Below are 19,299 nucleotides of genomic sequence, written 5' to 3'. Positions count from 1 at the left end.
CATCTCCCAACAGTGTTCCTTTGGGGATTAAATTTTCAACACATGAATGTTGGGGGACACATTCAGGCCATAGAACCTGGACATTTGGATTGGTCTCTGTCATTGGATGCCAATTAGTCTACCTGGAGGAGATGCTCCTACAAGAAGGCACTGGAAGTGAAACAAGGTTAGCTGGTTAGAGACCTTCAAGGGCCCTCCATATTTTGAATGTGTCTCATTGGAATGTGAGCTCCCTTCGCTCATTTTCCAAATCTCTCCATTTTTGTGCTGAGTACTTGACCCAGGATACCCAGTCAGTAAGGCTGCCAACCTGCCAGTCTTAGATCTGTGAGATAAGCCTCTTCATTTGCTCAGGAGTTGGGAGAAGCTTTACTTTTTCTACTCACAGAGCCAATACTACACTTGCCCAGAGATTCCCCTGGGCCATCTGGGAGATAGGCTAGATATATAGCTTAGGAACCTGAAAGCCAAGACATCTGGGAACTGGGGGAACTGCTTTCCTTGAGTAAATGAACCCAAAGGCAGGGATACTGTTTAGTTAAAGACAGCCCGAACACTATGCTGAAGAATCCCTAGCAGGGAAGTGCCTGGAAAGTCTGCTTTTCACCTGCTTCAGCCTTGAGTGCTGTAGGCTTATCAGTTTTGCCCAGCTGGGCTCAGCCCCAAGAGGGCTAGTTCTGGAGAGAGAAGACTTTAGGGATTTGCTGCCAGTAAAGAGACGAAAAGGGCCAGCATGGTAGCGCACACTTGTAATCACACTAGCTCAGGAGACTGAGGCAGGAGGATCAGGAGTTCAAAATCAGCTTCAGGAACTTAGCATGGCCCTAAGCAACTCAGTGAGACCCTGTCTCTGAATAAAATGTAAAAAAAAAACAACAACAAAACAAAACAAAAAAACAAAACAATGAAAACAAAACAATGGGAAAAGCCCTGCTCCCAAGGGCATAAAAAGCAAGAATAATCTCTGAGACTTGAGTCATGACAAAGGAGATATCCAGACAGGAATGCAAGTCTCCAGTCTGGCTCTGGCATATTTTATAACTGAGGGATAACACTTCCTTGTAGTGGTCTCTAGGTAGAACCAAGTCAAAAGGAGCACACAGGTATACATGGGGACACAAAAGGGGGAGGGCTCTAGAAAGTGTGGTTGCTTATCATTTCTTTTTCACTTCTTCTGAGCCAATCTCCTGCTAGCTAGGATTCTCATTGAGCTGGTGTTTTTGACCTTGATTTTAGTGGTATTGAGAGAAATGGAGTCCTGGTCCTACCAGGCGACAAAGCTGCTTGGCTGTTTGTCTGGGGAAAAAGGGACTTGATCATGTGGTGAGCATCCATATTTGTGCATATTTATTTCCTTTCCTTAGTTTTTGCCTCTACCTCCTCCCCCACTTTCAAGCTGTGGGGCCTTCAGTCCTTCTGGATCATGCTTCTACATCTGTTGTCTATCTATCTGTCTCTTTGCCTCCAAGGTCAGACAATTGGGATTTGCTGATTAAAAAAAATGTATTTAAAGATTTTGCAAGCTGCCTGCCCAGGAACACAAATGGCATGGGAAATGCCAGTCCACTCCAGATACTCTTTTGTCCAATGTCCTTGGTGAAATGAGGGAGGGAGGAAGGGGGTTGGTCCAAGTGATAAGGGAACACTGGTAGTTATGTGTTCCAAAGTTCAGTTTCTCAGCTTCTGCTAGCAACTTCCCTCCCTCCTCCTCCTCCTACTGGACACTAAGTTCAGAGGGTGCAAAGAAAAAGAAAATCTTAGTAAGCTATGGAGCATTTACTCTGTGCTTCCAACTATTCCAGGAACTCTACGTACTTTGCTTCACTTAACACTCAAAACAGCCTGGGGAGGTCAGTAGTATTTTCATTCACTAGTTTGTAATTAAGAAAACTGAGCCTCAAACAAACAAACACAGTCAACTCTTCCAAGATCTCATGGACAGAAATCTGTGGAGCTGAGATTCAAACCCATATTTGTCTGATTTCAGCTGTGTTGCCTTTAGCCACAGAGCTGCTTTGTCAGGAGCATTAGGTTATGCTCCTGGTCATGCCACCCATATATGTGGCTATTAATGCAAAAACCTCCCTGGGCTTCAGTTTCCTCTGGCATAAGTGGGAATGACAAGCTTTGTCCTTTTAAGCTCCTGGGATTTCTGTGGAAATTGAATTGACTATGGGATATGGAATAATAAAAAGACCTTTACCTCCAGTTGGGATGGTGGGGAATAAAATGAACCCTAGTCTGTGAGTTGGGATGCTTGGATTCAAGTCATGGCTGTATCCTTTCTTAGTTCTGTGACCTTAAATTAATTAATTCAGGTTTCTGGGCCTCAACTATAAAATGAAGGAGGTGGCCTTAAAGGTCCCAAAGTTCTGTGGGTCTTTGATCATTTCCCCTCTCTTGAGTCTTAGGCCATCTGCCTGCTGCTGAAGTGAAATGATCCTACTCAGCCTTCTTCCTTCACTATGTTCACATTGACTGGGTCTAAAAAGATTTGCAGTGAATAAGTATCCAGAAACCAAAGAGTCTCCATGTTTCCTACTATCCCTCTATTACACTCTACCTTCACAATGTTGGCCAATATTATCTATTGCCTCATGCTACCTCCTTTTCATTAATATGGGGTGGGGAAGAAACTGTACTTTGACCCAATCTGCTTAGAGCTCAGTGTAGACCTACTCCCACTGAAAAAAAAATGAGTGTTATTAGGTTCATTTGGCATCACCTGACACTGCTCTTAGGAACTCTGGGAAGGGCTTAATCCAAGGTTGGGGCTATGAAGCACCTTATGTGACGATTATTTGCAATCCTAAAAAGCTATGCTCCCAGTCATATTTTGAATTCATAAAGCATCATTTTATTGAGAATCTACTGTGTGCAGAGTACTTTGCTGGGCACTAATAAAGCAACCATCAGGCATAAGAAGTTCATAGACTGGTGGGTGATAGCAACAAGTCCCCTAGCACATACAACATTTTTTGTACTTGACCAGGGCATTCAGAACTTTATTTAATCAGATTCTCATATACTTCTAGGAGGGGCTGGGGATGTAACTCAGTGGTAGAGTACTTGCTTAGCATGCATGAGGCCCTGGGATAGATCTTTAGCACTACAAAAAGCAAAATAAAGCAAAAATTTCTAGGAGATATGCAAGGCAATATCATCTTCATTTTACAAATGATTAAACTGAGTCTCATAGATACATGTGAGACAATGTACCTGTAAATGTGAGAGAAGAGAAAGAATAATAGGTGCCAGTTGCCAAGATGGATGTCTAATGATGTGATGTAGACAGGTTTTAACCATTCAGGATGGTGAGCCATTGGTAGAGAAGCAGTAAGGAAAGCTTTTGCTTCACTGTCTAGCCAGCTTATTCTTTGGATACTAAAGGGTCATCAAGAATACATATTTATACAGAGGAGTCAAAGCCTAGAAACTGATGGAGATTCAGCTCTATCCTCAGGTAGCCCACTGGTTGAGAAGAAGGAGGATAAGGAGAGTTGAGAGGGAATGAGGCTTCTTCTGGGTGTCTCTACTGAACTAGCCTCAGGAAGGTTCCAGAATGAAAGCCCAGTAGGCTCCTCACAAAGCTATGCTCACTGCTTCTTAAATGATCCAGTCTTACAGAGCAACCAAGTGTCATCCCAGTGACCATGCTTCCTGGAGGTGCTCACTGAGCCCCGGGAGTTCTGCAGGTCACCCAGCCCCCAGTGCTCTTCCTTCTTTCAAAAGCAGAGCTAGATGGCCACATCTGCCAAGCTCCTTCACTAACAAGCAATATCTTCTTCTGGCAGGCTGGCTCTGCCCTTCTGCTGAAATAAACACTGAAGTATGTGCATGTGAGTGTGTACATAAGTGTGTTTGTGGGGGAGGCTAGGGTAGCAGTTGTATTGCCTGGGAAAAGGAGGGGATTCTTTCCTGCTTTCTCATTACCATACTAGCTGCTTCACTCTTCAGATATTTGATTTTTCTACCCCCCCAGCCTTTCCATTTTAAGCCTGTTTCATATTCCTGGGAGGGTCTCCCTGCTCTGTGCCCTAAGGTTACACTGTTCCAAGGTCTTACAAGAGAAAAACACTAGGATTTTCTCTGAGGTGGATGAAGCATCCAGGCATTGGGAACCAGGTCCTGAGTGACTAACAGCTCACTTGGTAGGTGGAGGGCACCATGGGGGTTTGTCTATGCATACTCATGCTAGCCAGTTGGTGCATGGTTAGGAGTATGGTTTCTGGAAGGAAGATTGTCTAGGTTCAAAATTTTTTGCCTTTTTTTTTTTTTTTTTGCTGGTTGAACCCAGGTCCTTGTGCATTCAAGGCAAGTAGTCTACCAACTGAATTATATCCCAAGCCTGGTTCAAAATTTTTTTCCAGCTATGTAACCTCTCTGTGCCTCAGTTACCTTGCCTATACAATGGGGATGATAATAGTACTTTTCTTATAGGGGTGTTTCACAGATTCAGTGCATAATTATATATAAAGTGGTTAGAGCAGGGTTGCGTATTTACCAAACACTCAGTAACTTATTAGCTATACATAGATTTAGTCTACCTTCTAGGGAATAGGTTCAGGAGCATTTGTTCTGAACTTTCAAGCTGCAAAGGGCTCCTATTAGATGCCTGCTCTGATAAGGGACCATGGCATCTTTTAAAGTTTTCTGCTCATGGATCATTGGATCAGCCTCAGCTCAGTGTGATTAGCCCTGAAGCCTTAGAGACCTCTAGGATGTGTTTCCTGTGCTGGCTCCAATACTCTGATTCTTTCAGGGCTTAAGGCCTCACAGAAGAGAGAATAGTATTGGGGGAGGGGTCATGTGCCCATAGGTCTCATAGTTAAGAACATCAGGAAATGCCAGAGAGAGCTGGGGAGGTGTTCATGGTGTGCAGGGGCTAAGGGAAGGCCCTCCATACCCTCAGCAAGAACATGCTCCTCACTGACACCCACCAACATAGCCCATGGAAGAGATTACCTCAGGATCCTCATCAGCCCGAGGCCTAAGGGAACAAGAGCCTCAAATCAATGAAAACTCGAGCATAGAGGGAGCAGGAAAAACAGTTGAGAAATTCAGGACAACATTGGAGAATCAGAATTAAAAATAGCTGAACTTTTATATATGCACACACACACATATGTATGTATCATATATATGATTTTTTTCTTTTTGTGTGGTGGTGAAGGTGATTGAGGAGGGCTGGAAATAGACAGGTCAGAAGAAACATTTGTTCTGCCTGTTCCACCTCCCAGAAGTGGGTGGGTGTGAATTTAGTTTTCTGGATCACTGTTCAGGGTCATAATACATTGCCATAGATCAAGGATCCCCTTGCCATAGAATTTTTATTTTGCAGTTGGGCATCCCCCAACATGCACTAGCTTTCTGCAGTTGGCAACTTCTGTTCTTTGCAGGACTTAAGTATGCCTTTTTGCAACATTCAGTGGCAGTATGTTGGCTGACACTTGAAGAATCCACATTTGGTCCCCGTACACTGAAGCTGGCATTAAATTGGACACTAGAAGTACAGGAGGTGACATAGTCTTGGCCCATTCCAGGCATAGGAGTCAGCTCTGAAGACTCCAGAGTAGGTGGAGCTGAAGGCATGAGTCTAGAAGAGGAACATAATTCATCTCACCTTTTAAAGAGTTGAGGTCAGTAGAGAATAGTTTCACTTGGGGCTTTGGCATTTGTCTAGAATAGGATGAGAATGGAGCATGGACCCATTGCTAAGGATAGGGCAAGGGGTGGTACTGCCAAGAAAACACTAGCCGGGAGGGATCTGGGAGGGTAGTAATCCAGACAGGGTACTGCCAAGCCAAGCCAGGGCTTATGCTATCAGGATGTGGGAAGGAATGATAGAAAAGGGACTTCTGTTTATTTAGTCTTTATTATGTGTAAAGTAGAGTGCCAGGGCTTCCCTGTAATGACAATGGCTACTTTAAAATAAGCACCTACTATGTGTCAGACACTTTCTCTGTGTTATCTCATTTAATCATCATGACTACTCTTAAGTTTGGCATTAACATCTCCACTTTTAAATTAAGCATCAGAAGTTCAGAATAGTTAAGCAGTTTGCCCAAAATTGTGTAGCTGGTGAGAGATCTGAGAATTGAATCTGGTTCTGAATGACTTCACAGCTAGTGTTCACTACACTACATTTTTCATTCCTCAGTGTAAACAAATACCTCAGAATCTTTGGTCTAGCAGAAGCTACAGGAAGAAAGAATGTTCTGCTTTGCATTGGATATGTTGGCATAGGGTAAGTATTATAACAAACAGCTCCCAAATCTCACTGGTTTAATGTAATCAGCAATGCTTTCTTATCCATATGAGAGTGCAGTGCTGCTTGGAGAGGGTAGGGGTGAGGTAAGCTAGTGGGTTCTAATTTTCAAAGTCATTCAGGGACCCAAAATAAGTTCATACAGTGGCTTGGCCATCTTTTATGTTTTGGGGGAACTTTATTGGCTACTCTGCATTCGGCAAACAGTTGAGGAAAGAGAATATGGAGGGGAAAAACCCACTCTGAACTTCTTCAGGCTGGTAAGGACTCAAGCGTCTCTGCCCACATTCTGAAGTTAAGGACTGACCACCTCATTGCAAGGGAGTCTGGGAAGTGTGTAATTTAGTTGTGGACCTGTAAGAAGAGGAAATGGGTTTCATGATCATCTGTGCAGTCTCTGCCACACTGATCCAATACTCTCTATTGCAGTCCCCCAAATTATCAGCTATTCTGAATTCTAGCTTGTGACCTTGGCTGGGTTATATAACTTCTCTGTGCCTCGATTGCTTCATCTATAGAATTAAGATAATAGTAGCATCTATCTTATAAATAGATGCTTGAGGAATAAATGAAGATTAATACATATGGATCAGTGCAGCATATAATAAGTGCTTATAAATGGCACCAAGCTGCAAATTCTATTCTGTTTATCTTTTAGAGATCATAAGTCACATAGTAGAGGTTCTGAGAAGTCTTAAGAGACTTTTTTTTATAAACTTTGGTTAACCCAGCTAGCTTTGTTTTTATTGATATAACAAAATCCTGAGACTGGGTAATTTTTAAAGAGATTTATTGGCCCAGGGTTCTGGAGTTTAAGAAGTCTAAGAGCATGGCAGTAGTGAGGATTTTGTGCTTCTTCAACTAATTATGGAAAGAGGAAGGGCAAGCAGGCTTGTGCAGAAGAGACAAACCTATTCTTGTGATAACTAATCCAGTTTCCAGAGAATGAGAGCTCACTCCTGCAAGAAAGACATTAATCCCTCTTAACTACCTAATTACTTCTTTAAGATCCCACCACCTTTTAACACTTACAAATCAGGAAACAAATTTCAACATGTTTTTTGGAGGGGACAAACTATATTCAAACTATAGTACCAGCCTTTCCTAAAGGTATTTGTCTGCAAACTGCTCTTTTTTGTATTACAACTTTCACCATCCTATAGAACTAGTATTCTCTGAAACTTGCTTTGCGAATCTCCTCATCTCCTTCCAGTGAGGGACTCTAATAGAATTTGTCAGTGATTTAGAACTGTTTTTACTGGATTTAGCTGATACTTTTTTTCTATCCATTATCTCCTGTTCAAGGGAAGATGAAGGGAGGTTCTTTTTAAAAAATGCAGACTGTATCAGCTGGGTTGTGGGAAGGAAAAAGAGGCATTGTATTATTGTTGGGTTTGGGGCTTTCTAGGAGGAGGAGCACAAACTGGGCTGGTAGCTGTGGTGGCTGTGGATAAACAGCAGAATGGAAGTCCAGATGGGCCAAGTCTGCCCTCTACTCTGTCCTCCTAGATCCAAGTTTGGAGGATCAAATCTCAACCATAGATAATTCAAATGATCCTAATACTCTCCTATATCTATTATGTTCTCTGATTATTTCAAAAAGGCAGCCATGCCAAGACACTGTGTTAGTCTAGGGTCCTGTACAGAGGATTTGTAATCCCTATAACCCAACATGTAGGATCTATCTAGCATACACCCCTTCCCCTACCACCACAGAACTCTTGTGGAAAAGGTCCTAAATATGGTCTTGGGCAGATCATAACAGCGATTTTCCCAGCTGATTCTTTTTTAAAAAATGTTTAGTTATATATGACAGTAGAATGTATTTTGGTAGAATATACATAAATAAAGTATAACTTATTTTGTTTAGGTTCCCACTCTTGTGGTTGTACATGATGTGAAATTACCTTGGTGGTGTATACAAATACAAGGCTAGGAAAGGTATGACCAATTAATTCTACTGTCTTTCCTATTCCCTTCCCCCTCCTTTCCCTTTGTTTCCCTTTGTCTAATCCAGTGGATTGCTGTTATTCCCCTCCCCAACCTCCCTTGTTTTGGGTTAACATCCACAGATCAGAAAGAACATTTGGCTTTGGGGGATTGGCTTATTTGATTTAGCATGATATTTTCCAGTTCCATCCATTTAAGAAGGACCCACTGTATCTGAGAATAGTTTGTCCATTGCTGGCCTCAAAAAAGACTCAAGAACTTCCTCCTTGATCTCATCTCTCTTGCCTGGCTTGTCCAGAGAAGGAGCTCCTCTCATGACACCTAAAAGCAGGGATATCTGGGAACAGCTTTAGCTCTACTCTTACTGATATTAACTATCACCTGCTTACCAAGCCACCTCAAATGAAAGTATAATCTAAATAAAGTACCCTTAAACAAATGCAGCCTCTAGGCAAATTCCCCTGTTCTAATGCATATTTCAGATTGCTATACCTAAGCCACTGTTGCATAAAAATGGCTACAATTCCCCCCCCCCATATTCCCTACAATCTATACATGGAAACTTTTTTGCCTGGTAAATGTCTCAGAGCAGACATTCCTAGATCAATGAGTGCTCATATTTCTTCATCTAAGGGCCTTCATTGCTGGGCTTCATGCCTGCATCAGCCAGCACATCTGTTCCCCTCCCCTTAAGAGTGTTTCCCTTAGCATCTCAGCACTTGGTCCCAAATAGAAAGGAGAGGAGAACAGACTTTACCCATTATGGGGTGGGGGACTAAATTAAAGTAATCTTCCCAGAGCAGACACCATATCTTATACCCCTTCTTAACCCTCCTTCACTCTTTATTTGCACCACAAGGTGGGCAGGAGGCTGATAGTAGTAAGAATTCACTCCATCCCTGTGGGGAGACTGACTGCCAATTCCCTTCTGTCAGCACTAAATAGAAGTTGTGCTGTGGGAGCTCTGGCCTCTCCTTTCCTGCTCCTTGGAATCTCCTATGCTGAGCTAGCAGCAACCATACTATGTCCTGCTGAGCTCCTCAACTCTATTAGGGCCAGCTTGGAAGGGGCACAAAGAAAGAGGTTTGCCTAATTTTGGTCTGTGCAGATATGGTGGCAATAATTCTTTTAACCAGGTGCAACCACAAAACGAATCATGTCACACATCAAGATATATCACAACCCACCCACTCATTGCATACACACACACACATACACACACACACACACACACACAATTTAATGAGAAGCTATTGTGTGCAAAGTTAGAGCATTTAAAGTTGCCAAATATTATCACAGAGAAGATATGCCAATATGTTGAAAAAAATTGAATTTTTTTTAGAGGAATTACCAAGAGCTTAATAGAATCTCCCATTATGTATTCTTTATTCCGAGCAGTGTAGCATAATGCAAAGAGCAAGCCTCTGTTTTTGTGTGTTTCTCAGCTTACTATCTGGGTAGTTTGGGGAATGTTATTTAAATTCTGAGTCTCACTTTCATTATCTGTAAAATGGGGATGACAGTAATGTTTCCTTGTGGGATAAAAGACAGGTAATATACGTATTACTTATTGCAGTGAGGGAGAATGCACACCATGGGAAATCATGTGGTACCTCAATAAGAGGGTGCTAGGAATGACTTATTTTAGGATTTAGATTTGTCTTAAATAATTTGGGGGAGGGCCAAAGGAAGTAAGGCTTTGTTCTGGATTGGATGCTGTTAGGAAGCAAGGTAGTTCTATAATTGGGTGGTTTAATAAACCTCATCTATAGGAAGGGGATATTAAAGCAGAGATAAAGATGTAATTAAAGAAGTAACAGTCATTCATATTAACCAGAACAGGGGGAGTTTGGTCATGTCTACAACTTAGTCACTATTTGTTTTGTCTGTGTTCACATCTGATTACACAATGGTGTTCATTTGTCTTAATCCTCCATGGTCATAGAGTGGCCTTGTCTAATGTTGATATTCTGTGAAATTATTTAGCAGGAGAACAGCACGGCACAACTGGTAGGACCAGACCAGGCCCTACTTCTTAGGGGCTACTTGTGTTTTTCTTAGGACCTCCCTTATACCTGAGGGCAGGCAAAGTCAGACTGTGAGTCAGTGATAGCCAGATCTTCACCTTTTCCAAGATTTCATTTAGAGAATGTAGTCTGTAGTAAGGCTAGGATTGGTCTGTTCTGCCCATTTTATTGCAGGACTATCTGAATCCTCTAATATGACAATGGTTATTTGAAACTGGATAGGACACTTTAGCCAACTATAAAGCTCAACAACTATCAGAAATGAAATGATTATTAGTCCAGGAAACAAATGGCTTTTTAAATTTTTCACTTGTATTTTTTTATCTTGTAGGATATAGGCATAGCAGGAAGTATTTGTGATGGCATATAATCCCCTTGATTAGTTAAGAGGAAATCAAGGGTAATGTGATTGTTCATAACAAAGCTAGCTATTGAATTTAGAACATTTTGTTGGGCTTTCACAATAGAGGTTATGACTGGTACTAGAAGTCAGAAGCAAGTTTGACATAATTTTTGCCAGTTATATTTTTCCTAATGTGGGAATCCCAGTTTGTGGAGTATACATGAAGAGGCAATCAGTCATCCCTTTTGAGAATTCTCCAAAGTTGCCTGTGTGTATCTCATTTGGGAGGTTGTTGGGTGATTTGGGGATAATTTTTTTAAACTTATACTAATTTGTTATATAAGACAGCAGAATGCATTTCAATTCGTATTACACATATAGAGCACAATTTTTCATATCTCTGGTTGTGCACAACATAGAGTCCCATCATTCCTGTCTTCATACATGTACTTAGAGTAATGATGACCCTCTCATTCCACCATCTTTCCTACGATTTGAGGATAATTTTAAAAAAATTAAAGAAGCATGATCTTTTTGGAGGAATGGTAGTTTTAAATATCTAAAAGTCAGAAAGTAAGGCTTTGTTCTGGCTTGTTCTGGATTTCCTATGTTCATATATGAATATACCACAGTGAATCTCCACATCATGTATAATCACAAGAATGGGATTCTAATTAAAATAAGATACTTCATGTATGTATAATATGTTAAAATAAACTCCACTGACATGTATATCTAAAAATTTTATCTGGGTGCAGTGGTGCACACCTGTAATACCAGTGGCTCAGGAGGCTGAGGCAGGGGTATCATGAGTTCAAAGCCAGCCTCAGCAAAAGTGAGACACTAAGCAACTCAGTGAGACCCTGTCTCTAAATAAAATACAAAATAGGGCTGGGGATGTGGCTCAGTGATCAAGTGCCCTGAGTTCAATCCCTGGTACCAAAAAAAAAAAAGAATTTAATTAAAAAAAAATAAAATTAAGTCTCTAAAATTATTCTAAACACACAGGCTAGGATGTGGCATTGATAGCTGATGTCCACATATTTTTGGTAACCAGCAAGACACAGATTATATTGAGAGGAAAAGTATCATTTATTACAAGGGGAGTGAATCCATTTTTGTGTCCCTCTAAGTTAACCAAAATTTTTTTTAAAAAATAGTTGTAGATGGGCACAATGCCTTTATTTCATTTATTTTATAAGGTACTGAGGATCAAACCCAGTGCCTCACACATGCTAGGCAAGTGCTCCATCACTGAGCCACAACCCAGCCCAAGTTAACCAAAATTTTTAGTAGAGGTAAACAATTCCTGCAAAGTGGGCTGAAATGTCTCTGAAGGTCTATGCAGGATATGAATTCCCTAACAGAAGTAAGCAATTGTGGATTTTTTTCTTCTTCAAGTAAATTAAGAGGCATGATTGGATTTAGAGGATCCCAGAGATGGTGTGAAAGGGGAAGCAGTAATTTTTCATAGGAGGTTAGGCAACTAGCTGAAAAGTATTAAGAGTTTTTTTTGTTTTGTTTTGTTTTGTTTTTTTTGTTGTTGTTGTTTGTTTTTTGTTAATAGAAGAGTTTTCATTGGCCGGGTGTGGTGACTCATGCCTGTAATCCCAGAGGCTCAGGAGGCTGAGGCAAGAGCATCATGAGTTCAAAGCCAGCCTCAGCCATTTAATGAGGCCCCAAGCAACTTAGCCAGACCCTGTCTCTAAATAAAATATAAAAAAGGGCTGGGAATGTGGCTCAGTGTTTAAGCACCCCTGGATTCAATTCCCAATACAAATTAAAAAAGAATTTGCCCAGCATGGGGAATCATCAAGTCTAGTGTTGATCTAGAAATAAGATAATTGAAGTTTTTAGGAGTTGTGCTATTGTTATTATAGCTCTTAGACAAAAGAGCTATGCTTTAGCTACTAAATCTAATGAAAGACAGAAATAAGCAATATACTTCTGACCCTTTAGTACCCTTAACACCTACACAGAAACTTCATGAACAAAAAGGGAAAAAGAGTTTGTGAATCCTGAAAAAAATTTGGATAGACAGATGTTTTATCAGACTTTGTGCTAAATATGATTATATTTCTTTTAACTTGAAAAGTATTCAATCAATGAAAGATATTATATCTGTATATTGTGTTTGTATCTGGATAATGATTCTAATTTTAATTTGTCCAGTTATTTTAATACTGAGATTGATAGACAGTTTTCATAGCAGTTGACTTAACTAAAAGTTGGAGAAATTTAATTTCTCCTATTTATTCTAAGAAGCCATTATTCTCATTGCCATGTCTTTTGGCAATAAGATGCAAGCACAAATCTTTGGGTAACTTAATGGCCAATTTAGAAGACCCCAAAGATAGTTGAAGCATAAGTGGTATCTTAATAAGTCATATCTGTATCTCAAGCAAGAGAATTTATAGTAAACATTGTAAAGTCACTCAGCAATAAACAATGTCTATTAGGAAATTAGCTTTTTGTTTAAAAGTAAAGACCCCTTTAAAAAGCGATTTCAGAATATGTCTAAAAGCTCTGGGAGTTAGTAGAATAATTTGGTGCCAAAAAGAAATCTCTACTAATCTGGGCAAAAAATAACCTGGCTACTCTAAAGAGAAAAGAATCAAATTCAATCCTTACTCTTTTGACACATTATCCATGTATAGGAAAATATTACCGATATACCTTTATATGCAGTACACAGATAAATAAATGTAGAACAGATTATAATCATAAGCTTTTAACAACAACTTTAAATATAATTAATGTTAGTATGTTAAATAAATAAAACTCTCATATTAATCATAAGAATAAACTATAACAACTTTCTTTATAAGGAAGCTGCAAATAATGTATATTATCTTGTATATTTTTTTTCTTATTGTACCTGACCATTTTTATTCATTCTTAATTCTTATTTTTAATCAAAGTAATCAACTTTTCTTTCTTCAAACATAAGAGAAAAAAACTAGAGTGTATTAGATAAAGGATTGTTTAACTATGTTTTATCCACAAATAATTATTTACTCTCATTTTAATAGTTTTAGAAGATAAAATATATATAAAATATTATCCAAAAGCTTTTACACATTTTCTTAGTTGATTGCCATTAAAAAATATGTATAAATCTACGTGTATCTGTTTTCTTTATTCTGAACTTTCTAGATATTCCAAGATTATAATTACTAAGGTCTAAAGTATTAATTTTAACTGAGAATCAAGAAATTACAATTGGGTCACCATGTGAAACAATGTTTATAACAGCATTATGTGCAAATTGAAACAATGCAAATTATATCAATAATTAAAGAATAAATTAAAAGGAAAAATTATAATTTGGGTTGAAGTTGTGACTCAGTGGTAGAGCACTTGCCTAGCACATGTGAGGCACTGGGTTTGATCCTTAGCACCACATAAAAATAAATAAATAAATAAATAAAGGTATTTGTCCATCTACAAATAAAAATTTTTTAAAAATTACAAGATAATTAACACACTTAATTCTTGTGATTTATGGCATTGTAAGAATTTTATAAAATTAAACCCTTTCAATGATATCCCCTGTTATGATTCCATTAATTGAACACAATATCATGCATATAATTTAATTTTAAACAAGTTATGGAAAGAGTGGTAATTTAATTCATAAAACCAATGTAGGAAATTAAAGAAGTTTGAATTATGAGAAATTTAACAAAACAAAGAAGTGTTCTAATACTTCGAATCACACCCAAATTCTGCTTGTGCCTTGAAATTAAAGCCTCTTCTTTTCTTTTTTTAAATATTTATTTCTTAGTTTTAGATGGACACAATATTTTTTTTATGAGGTGCTGAGGATTGAACCCAGAACCTCATGCATGATAGGTGAGCGCTCTACCACTTGAGCCACAACCCCAGTCCTTATTTTCTTATATCCATAGTAACAAAGTGATTATGTAAATATACTTTTACATGCACACAAAAGTAAAACAGTTTCCTTATTGTAATGTATGTCTAAAAACAACAAATTTTAAAAAGTAAAACAGTTTAGTAACTTAAAAACATTTTAATAACTTAAAAAACATTTTTAGATATGTTTGATTATTATCTGGATGAAATATTTCTAGAGTGTATGCAAGACAACTGAGTTTTTGATCAGCTAATCTTTAAAGTTTCACAAGACAGGGAAAAAAGAAAGGAAATGGAACAGAAAAAAAATGTGCACAAAACAGAAGAGTAAGTTAGCTACAGTCAAACATGCAATTACCACTGTAAAAAAACAAATCATGGGCTAGGGATGTGGCTCAAGCAGTAGCATGCTCGCCTGGCATGTGCAGGGCACTGGGTTCGATCCTTAGCACCACATAAAAATAAAATAAAGATGTTGTGTCCCCAGAAAACTAAAAAATAAATATTAAAAATAATTCTCTCTCTTAAAAAAAAAAGAAAAAAAACGAGTCATGTTTCCTCTATGAGAAGATGGCTACCATGTAGAAATACAGACTTTGAGAGAAATTGACGTGAAAGAGTGGCATATAGCTGAGTTTGACCTAACATGGGTCCTTGACAGTTTTATCAGACTATATAATTAAAAAAGGCAGCCAGCATTTATTAATTTTTAAAGTATGGAAACGTAGGAAGCGATATCTCCTACATTAAACATAATGATCTCTTGTAGACCAAAAAGACCATCTCCTAGTGGGGGTTTCTTTTGCTTTTTGTTCTAAAGTACCTCTTTGGTTCATGTCCAAATCTCCCCAAAGTGCCTACTGCAATTTTAAATTGTCCCTGGTGAAATTGTGCCAGTCAGAGGGATAAGCGTACAAGTTAGCATTGTGGTGAGAAAACATAAGGGAAGCAGGTGTTTAGCCTGGAAGAAGTGTATTTTTAGATAGAGAACACCCCAAGAGAACTCAAAAGTCTGTAAAGACGGTGGTGGTGAACTTTATATTTCTAGAGCTTGACCAAAGGCCAGTCATTGCTGATCAGGGCCAGATAAAACCCTCTGATTCTGGGTAGATGAAACTAAAGAAAACAGTTCTCAGGCACACAAAGACAATATTGAGAAGCCTCTGTAAGGTTTTTGTTTGTTTTTTGTGGTGCTAGGGATTGAATCCAGAGCCTTGTGCATTTGAGGCAAGCACTTACCAACTAAGCTATATCCCCAGCCCATCTGTAAGGTTTTGAAATGATTATATGAGGCAAAGTTCCTCCAAAGGACATGATCTGAGGAGACCATTTGAACTCCTCAGTCACCAGGGACAGCTCAAGGACAAGCTTATTAAATCTATGCCTATCCTTTCTCTATAGACTTTTCCTTTTATAAACCAACATCATCAAAGACATTAGACAAGCAAACAGAAGATAGAAAAGTGCATTATAAACCTAGAAAAGTGTTTTCCCAAGGATCCTTATGAATCAGATAAACAAAAATTCCCCAAGGGACCTCATTTCTAGGAAAAAAGTCCAAAGCTAAAGAGTTTCAGTGAAGTCTAACATATGAATTCAGTGTGAACTTACCTCCCAGATATGGACAGCCTGGCATCTTAAAGAGGTAGATAGAAGGAGTTTCAGATATGATCATTATTACTAAGTGGAAGATCTGGGTCCAAGCTAGTGAGGACTTCTTCAGGATGAAGATTCCATGAACCTCCATTTCTATCAATGCCCTCCAGCCAAAGACCACAAGAAGCACACCTTTGCTTGACCCAATCATGCTTATTGTTTGTTGCTGTGAGGGAAAATGCAGAGTGGGGAACAGTAGGGTTGTTTCTCTTTGCTGCAAGCAGAAACCCAACTTGATCAGCCCAAGGTATATTCCTGGTGGACTTTGGCTGACAGGCATTGGTAGCACATTCTGGCTTCTGCTGCTTACTAGCTATGTGACCTTGGGTAAGTCACTTGAGTTCTCTGATACTCAGTTTGCTCATCTGTAAATTGGACATAGGAATAGTACTCATTTCTTTGAATTGATAGAAGACCTAGAAGTAAAAATCATTTAAAAATAAAACAAAAGTGTGATTGCCAGGCCATATTTAAAGTTGTTCCTAGACTAAACAACTCAGGAATTCAGTGGTCTAGAGCTTCTGGAGGTCTGTGATCTTGCTGCACACACTGAGCTCTGCTTTGTTCACTCTGGAGCAATCCTAAGGGAGAATCTTCAGCCTGCCTTTTCACAGGGTCAGAGAGTTCTCTACCTGGTAGCAATTTCTCTGACCCCCCATACCTAGAATATTTGTTCGTTAATTGTCTGTAGTACATAGTAGCATTTTCTGATATATTCTTTCTGCAGTAACACCCTTGTGTAGTGGGAAGCACACTAGATTCAGATTTAGAAGACTAGGCTTGAATCCAAGCTCTCTTGGTTCTAGCAGTGTACTTCAGAAGACTCAGTTTGGTAATGTGTGAAATGGGTATAATAACCTGACCTCATGTATTATAGGATAAACAGTGATCATGTTTGTATGAGAGAAATACAGTGACAAAATGATTATTTCATCAGTTGCCATCAAGGTTTCTATTATGATGGAACAGGCTTTTTAAAGGAAAATAACCCTGATAAGCTAACCCAAGGAAAGAAAGAGAATCTTTGATGGAAAGGAGTTAAATATAGCACATATGGAGCTAATCTTTTTTCATAAGAAAAGAGCATGAACATGAATTTAGGATGAGCCAGAGAAGAAAGGGGAGGAAATGGGAGAAGGATCAAGAGAAAGAATTTGGAGTTTGCAGAGAAATTCCAAGTGACAAAGTAGCCCAAAACCTCAAAATTTCTTTTTTTTTTTTTTTAAATTTTGGAGACAGGGCCTCACTATGTTGCCATGTGTGGCCTCAAAACTCTTGATCCTCCTGTTTTAGCTTCCCAAGTAGCAGGGATTACAGGGATGCACTATCATGCCTGGGCGCCAAGGACTTTAAAATACTGAAACATCTAGTCATCAGTTTTTCATTATTTCTGTTACTATAGTATATGTCCTCTTCATCCACCCAAACCTGGATAAAATCCTTTGACTTGCTCAAATCCTTTCTATGAGTAGTTGTTTTCATTTTTTTTTTTAAATTAGAAATCAGGAAAGAAGGACAGTGTTCACTCTCTCCTGATGTAGTGTCACAAAAAAAAAAAAAATAGGAAGAAGAGAGTGGTCATGAAAGATGAATGGTAAAACCAGAAGTTCATTAGGAGCCCAGATTCAGAACCATATGGATGATGTGCTCTTCAGAATTTTCAGAAATCTTTTTTTTTTTTTTTGTATTAGGGATTGAACCCAGGGGTGCTTAACCACTGACCCGCATCCCAGCCTTTATATATATATAGTGTGTGTGTGTGTGTAATTTAGAGATAGGGTCTCACTGAGTGCTTAGGGCCTCACTAAGATCCTGAGACTAGATTTGAACTTTTGATCCTCCTGCCTCAACCTCCAGAGCCACTGGGATTACAGGCATGTACTATCACGCCTAGCCAGAAATCTTAAAAAAGACACTGTACTTCCTTCATAAGGGATGCGTGGGATAGGGGCTTGAGCCAATTTGAATTTGAAAGGACAGGTAGCCCCTCTGCTAACATCAGCTTATATGTACACTTAGGGCAAGGCCAAGCACAATGTTAATGTTAATGTTAGTTTTGTCTTGATCTCTGTTGGTTAATATATCTAATATGCTTTCCAATGAGGCTGTCAGCTCTCTCCAGCAAGGACTGTGTCAAGGGACCATCCCATTCTCCATATTTCTCTCAATATCTGGCAAAGTGCTGGATACAGCATAAGAAGGAAAGAGAAAAGAGAGGAGAAAGATCAGGCTCTAACTATTAACAACAATTTCCACTTAACTGTGTTATTCCCCAGGCTGAGGTGGGAAATAAACCCAACCTTAACTAATGTGCATTCTGCAGCTTGCCTCAGGACTTATTGCCCCAGATGATCTTCCCTAGATCAAAGCATGATAAGGAGCCTAGGGCAGTCCCATAAGATGAAGGAATTGGGGGCTGTATGCAGAGTAGAAGGTATGTTCATAGGGAACATGATTTCTTGTTTGAGGTTTTCCCAGCATCTCTCCTGGCTCTGTCCCCAGAAGCCAGCTTGACTTGCCAGTTTAACAAATCAAAATACAAGGCACCAAGTTAAATTTGACTTTCAGATAAACAATGAACAGTTTCTTTAGTATAATATGCTCCATCTAGTATTTGGGGCATACTTATTCTAAACAATTATTTATTGTTTATGTGCAATACAAATATAACTGGGGTGGCTAGGGTTGTGGCTCAGTGGTAGAGCACTTGCCTAGCACGTGTGAGGCGCTGGGTTCCATCCTCAGCACACATAAAAATAAATAAATAAAATAAAGATATTGTGTCCATCAAATATAACTGGATGTCATCTATTTTATGTGGCAACCCTACTTGCCTGGGCATGATCTTTCAGAGTGGAGAAATTGGGGCTTTTGAAAGCTCCCATGCAGTAGCTTCAGCTCTGGGGAATTGAACACCTGCTATTGCCTATAGCACTTGACACAACTGCTTCAGTACAAGGCTTAGTGCTGTACTCAACATTGTACTCTAGCATATGCTATTTTGTCCTGATTTTTCCAAGATTTGCCCAGTTTTAGCACTGAAAGTCCCATAACTTGAGAAAACTATTCTGGGCAAACTGGCACAGTTGGTCACCCTAGTGATGGATATATCTGGAGGAGCTGGAGCTATCTAGGGAAGACAACACATTTATGCCAAAACTACTAGGTGAGTCTCA

At 39.2% G+C, this 19,299-nt stretch overlaps 1 protein-coding gene across 4 annotated transcripts in view; it reads left to right on the top strand.

Annotated features, from left to right (window-relative positions):
• The window catches only part of Plp1 (proteolipid protein 1), a 101,941-nt gene that overhangs the window by 59,566 nt on the left and 23,076 nt on the right, over positions 1–19,299 (top strand). For 2 of the 4 annotated variants that reach the window (XM_078034459.1, XM_078034457.1), the window contains exon 2: positions 6,161–6,247. The exons of the other annotated variants lie outside the window; for them this stretch is intronic. In XM_078034459.1, coding sequence (XP_077890585.1) covers positions 6,161–6,247 — 87 coding nt within the window. The remainder of the gene's footprint in view (positions 1–6,160; positions 6,248–19,299) is intronic. 4 annotated transcript variants of the gene reach the window in all.

This window comes from Ictidomys tridecemlineatus, chromosome X (assembly GCF_052094955.1).
Source record: "Ictidomys tridecemlineatus isolate mIctTri1 chromosome X, mIctTri1.hap1, whole genome shotgun sequence".
NCBI classification, from domain to species: Eukaryota; Metazoa; Chordata; class Mammalia; order Rodentia; family Sciuridae; genus Ictidomys; species Ictidomys tridecemlineatus.
The sequence above is the reverse complement of the archived record's forward strand: the minus strand, read 5'-3'. Positions and strand labels throughout refer to the sequence as shown.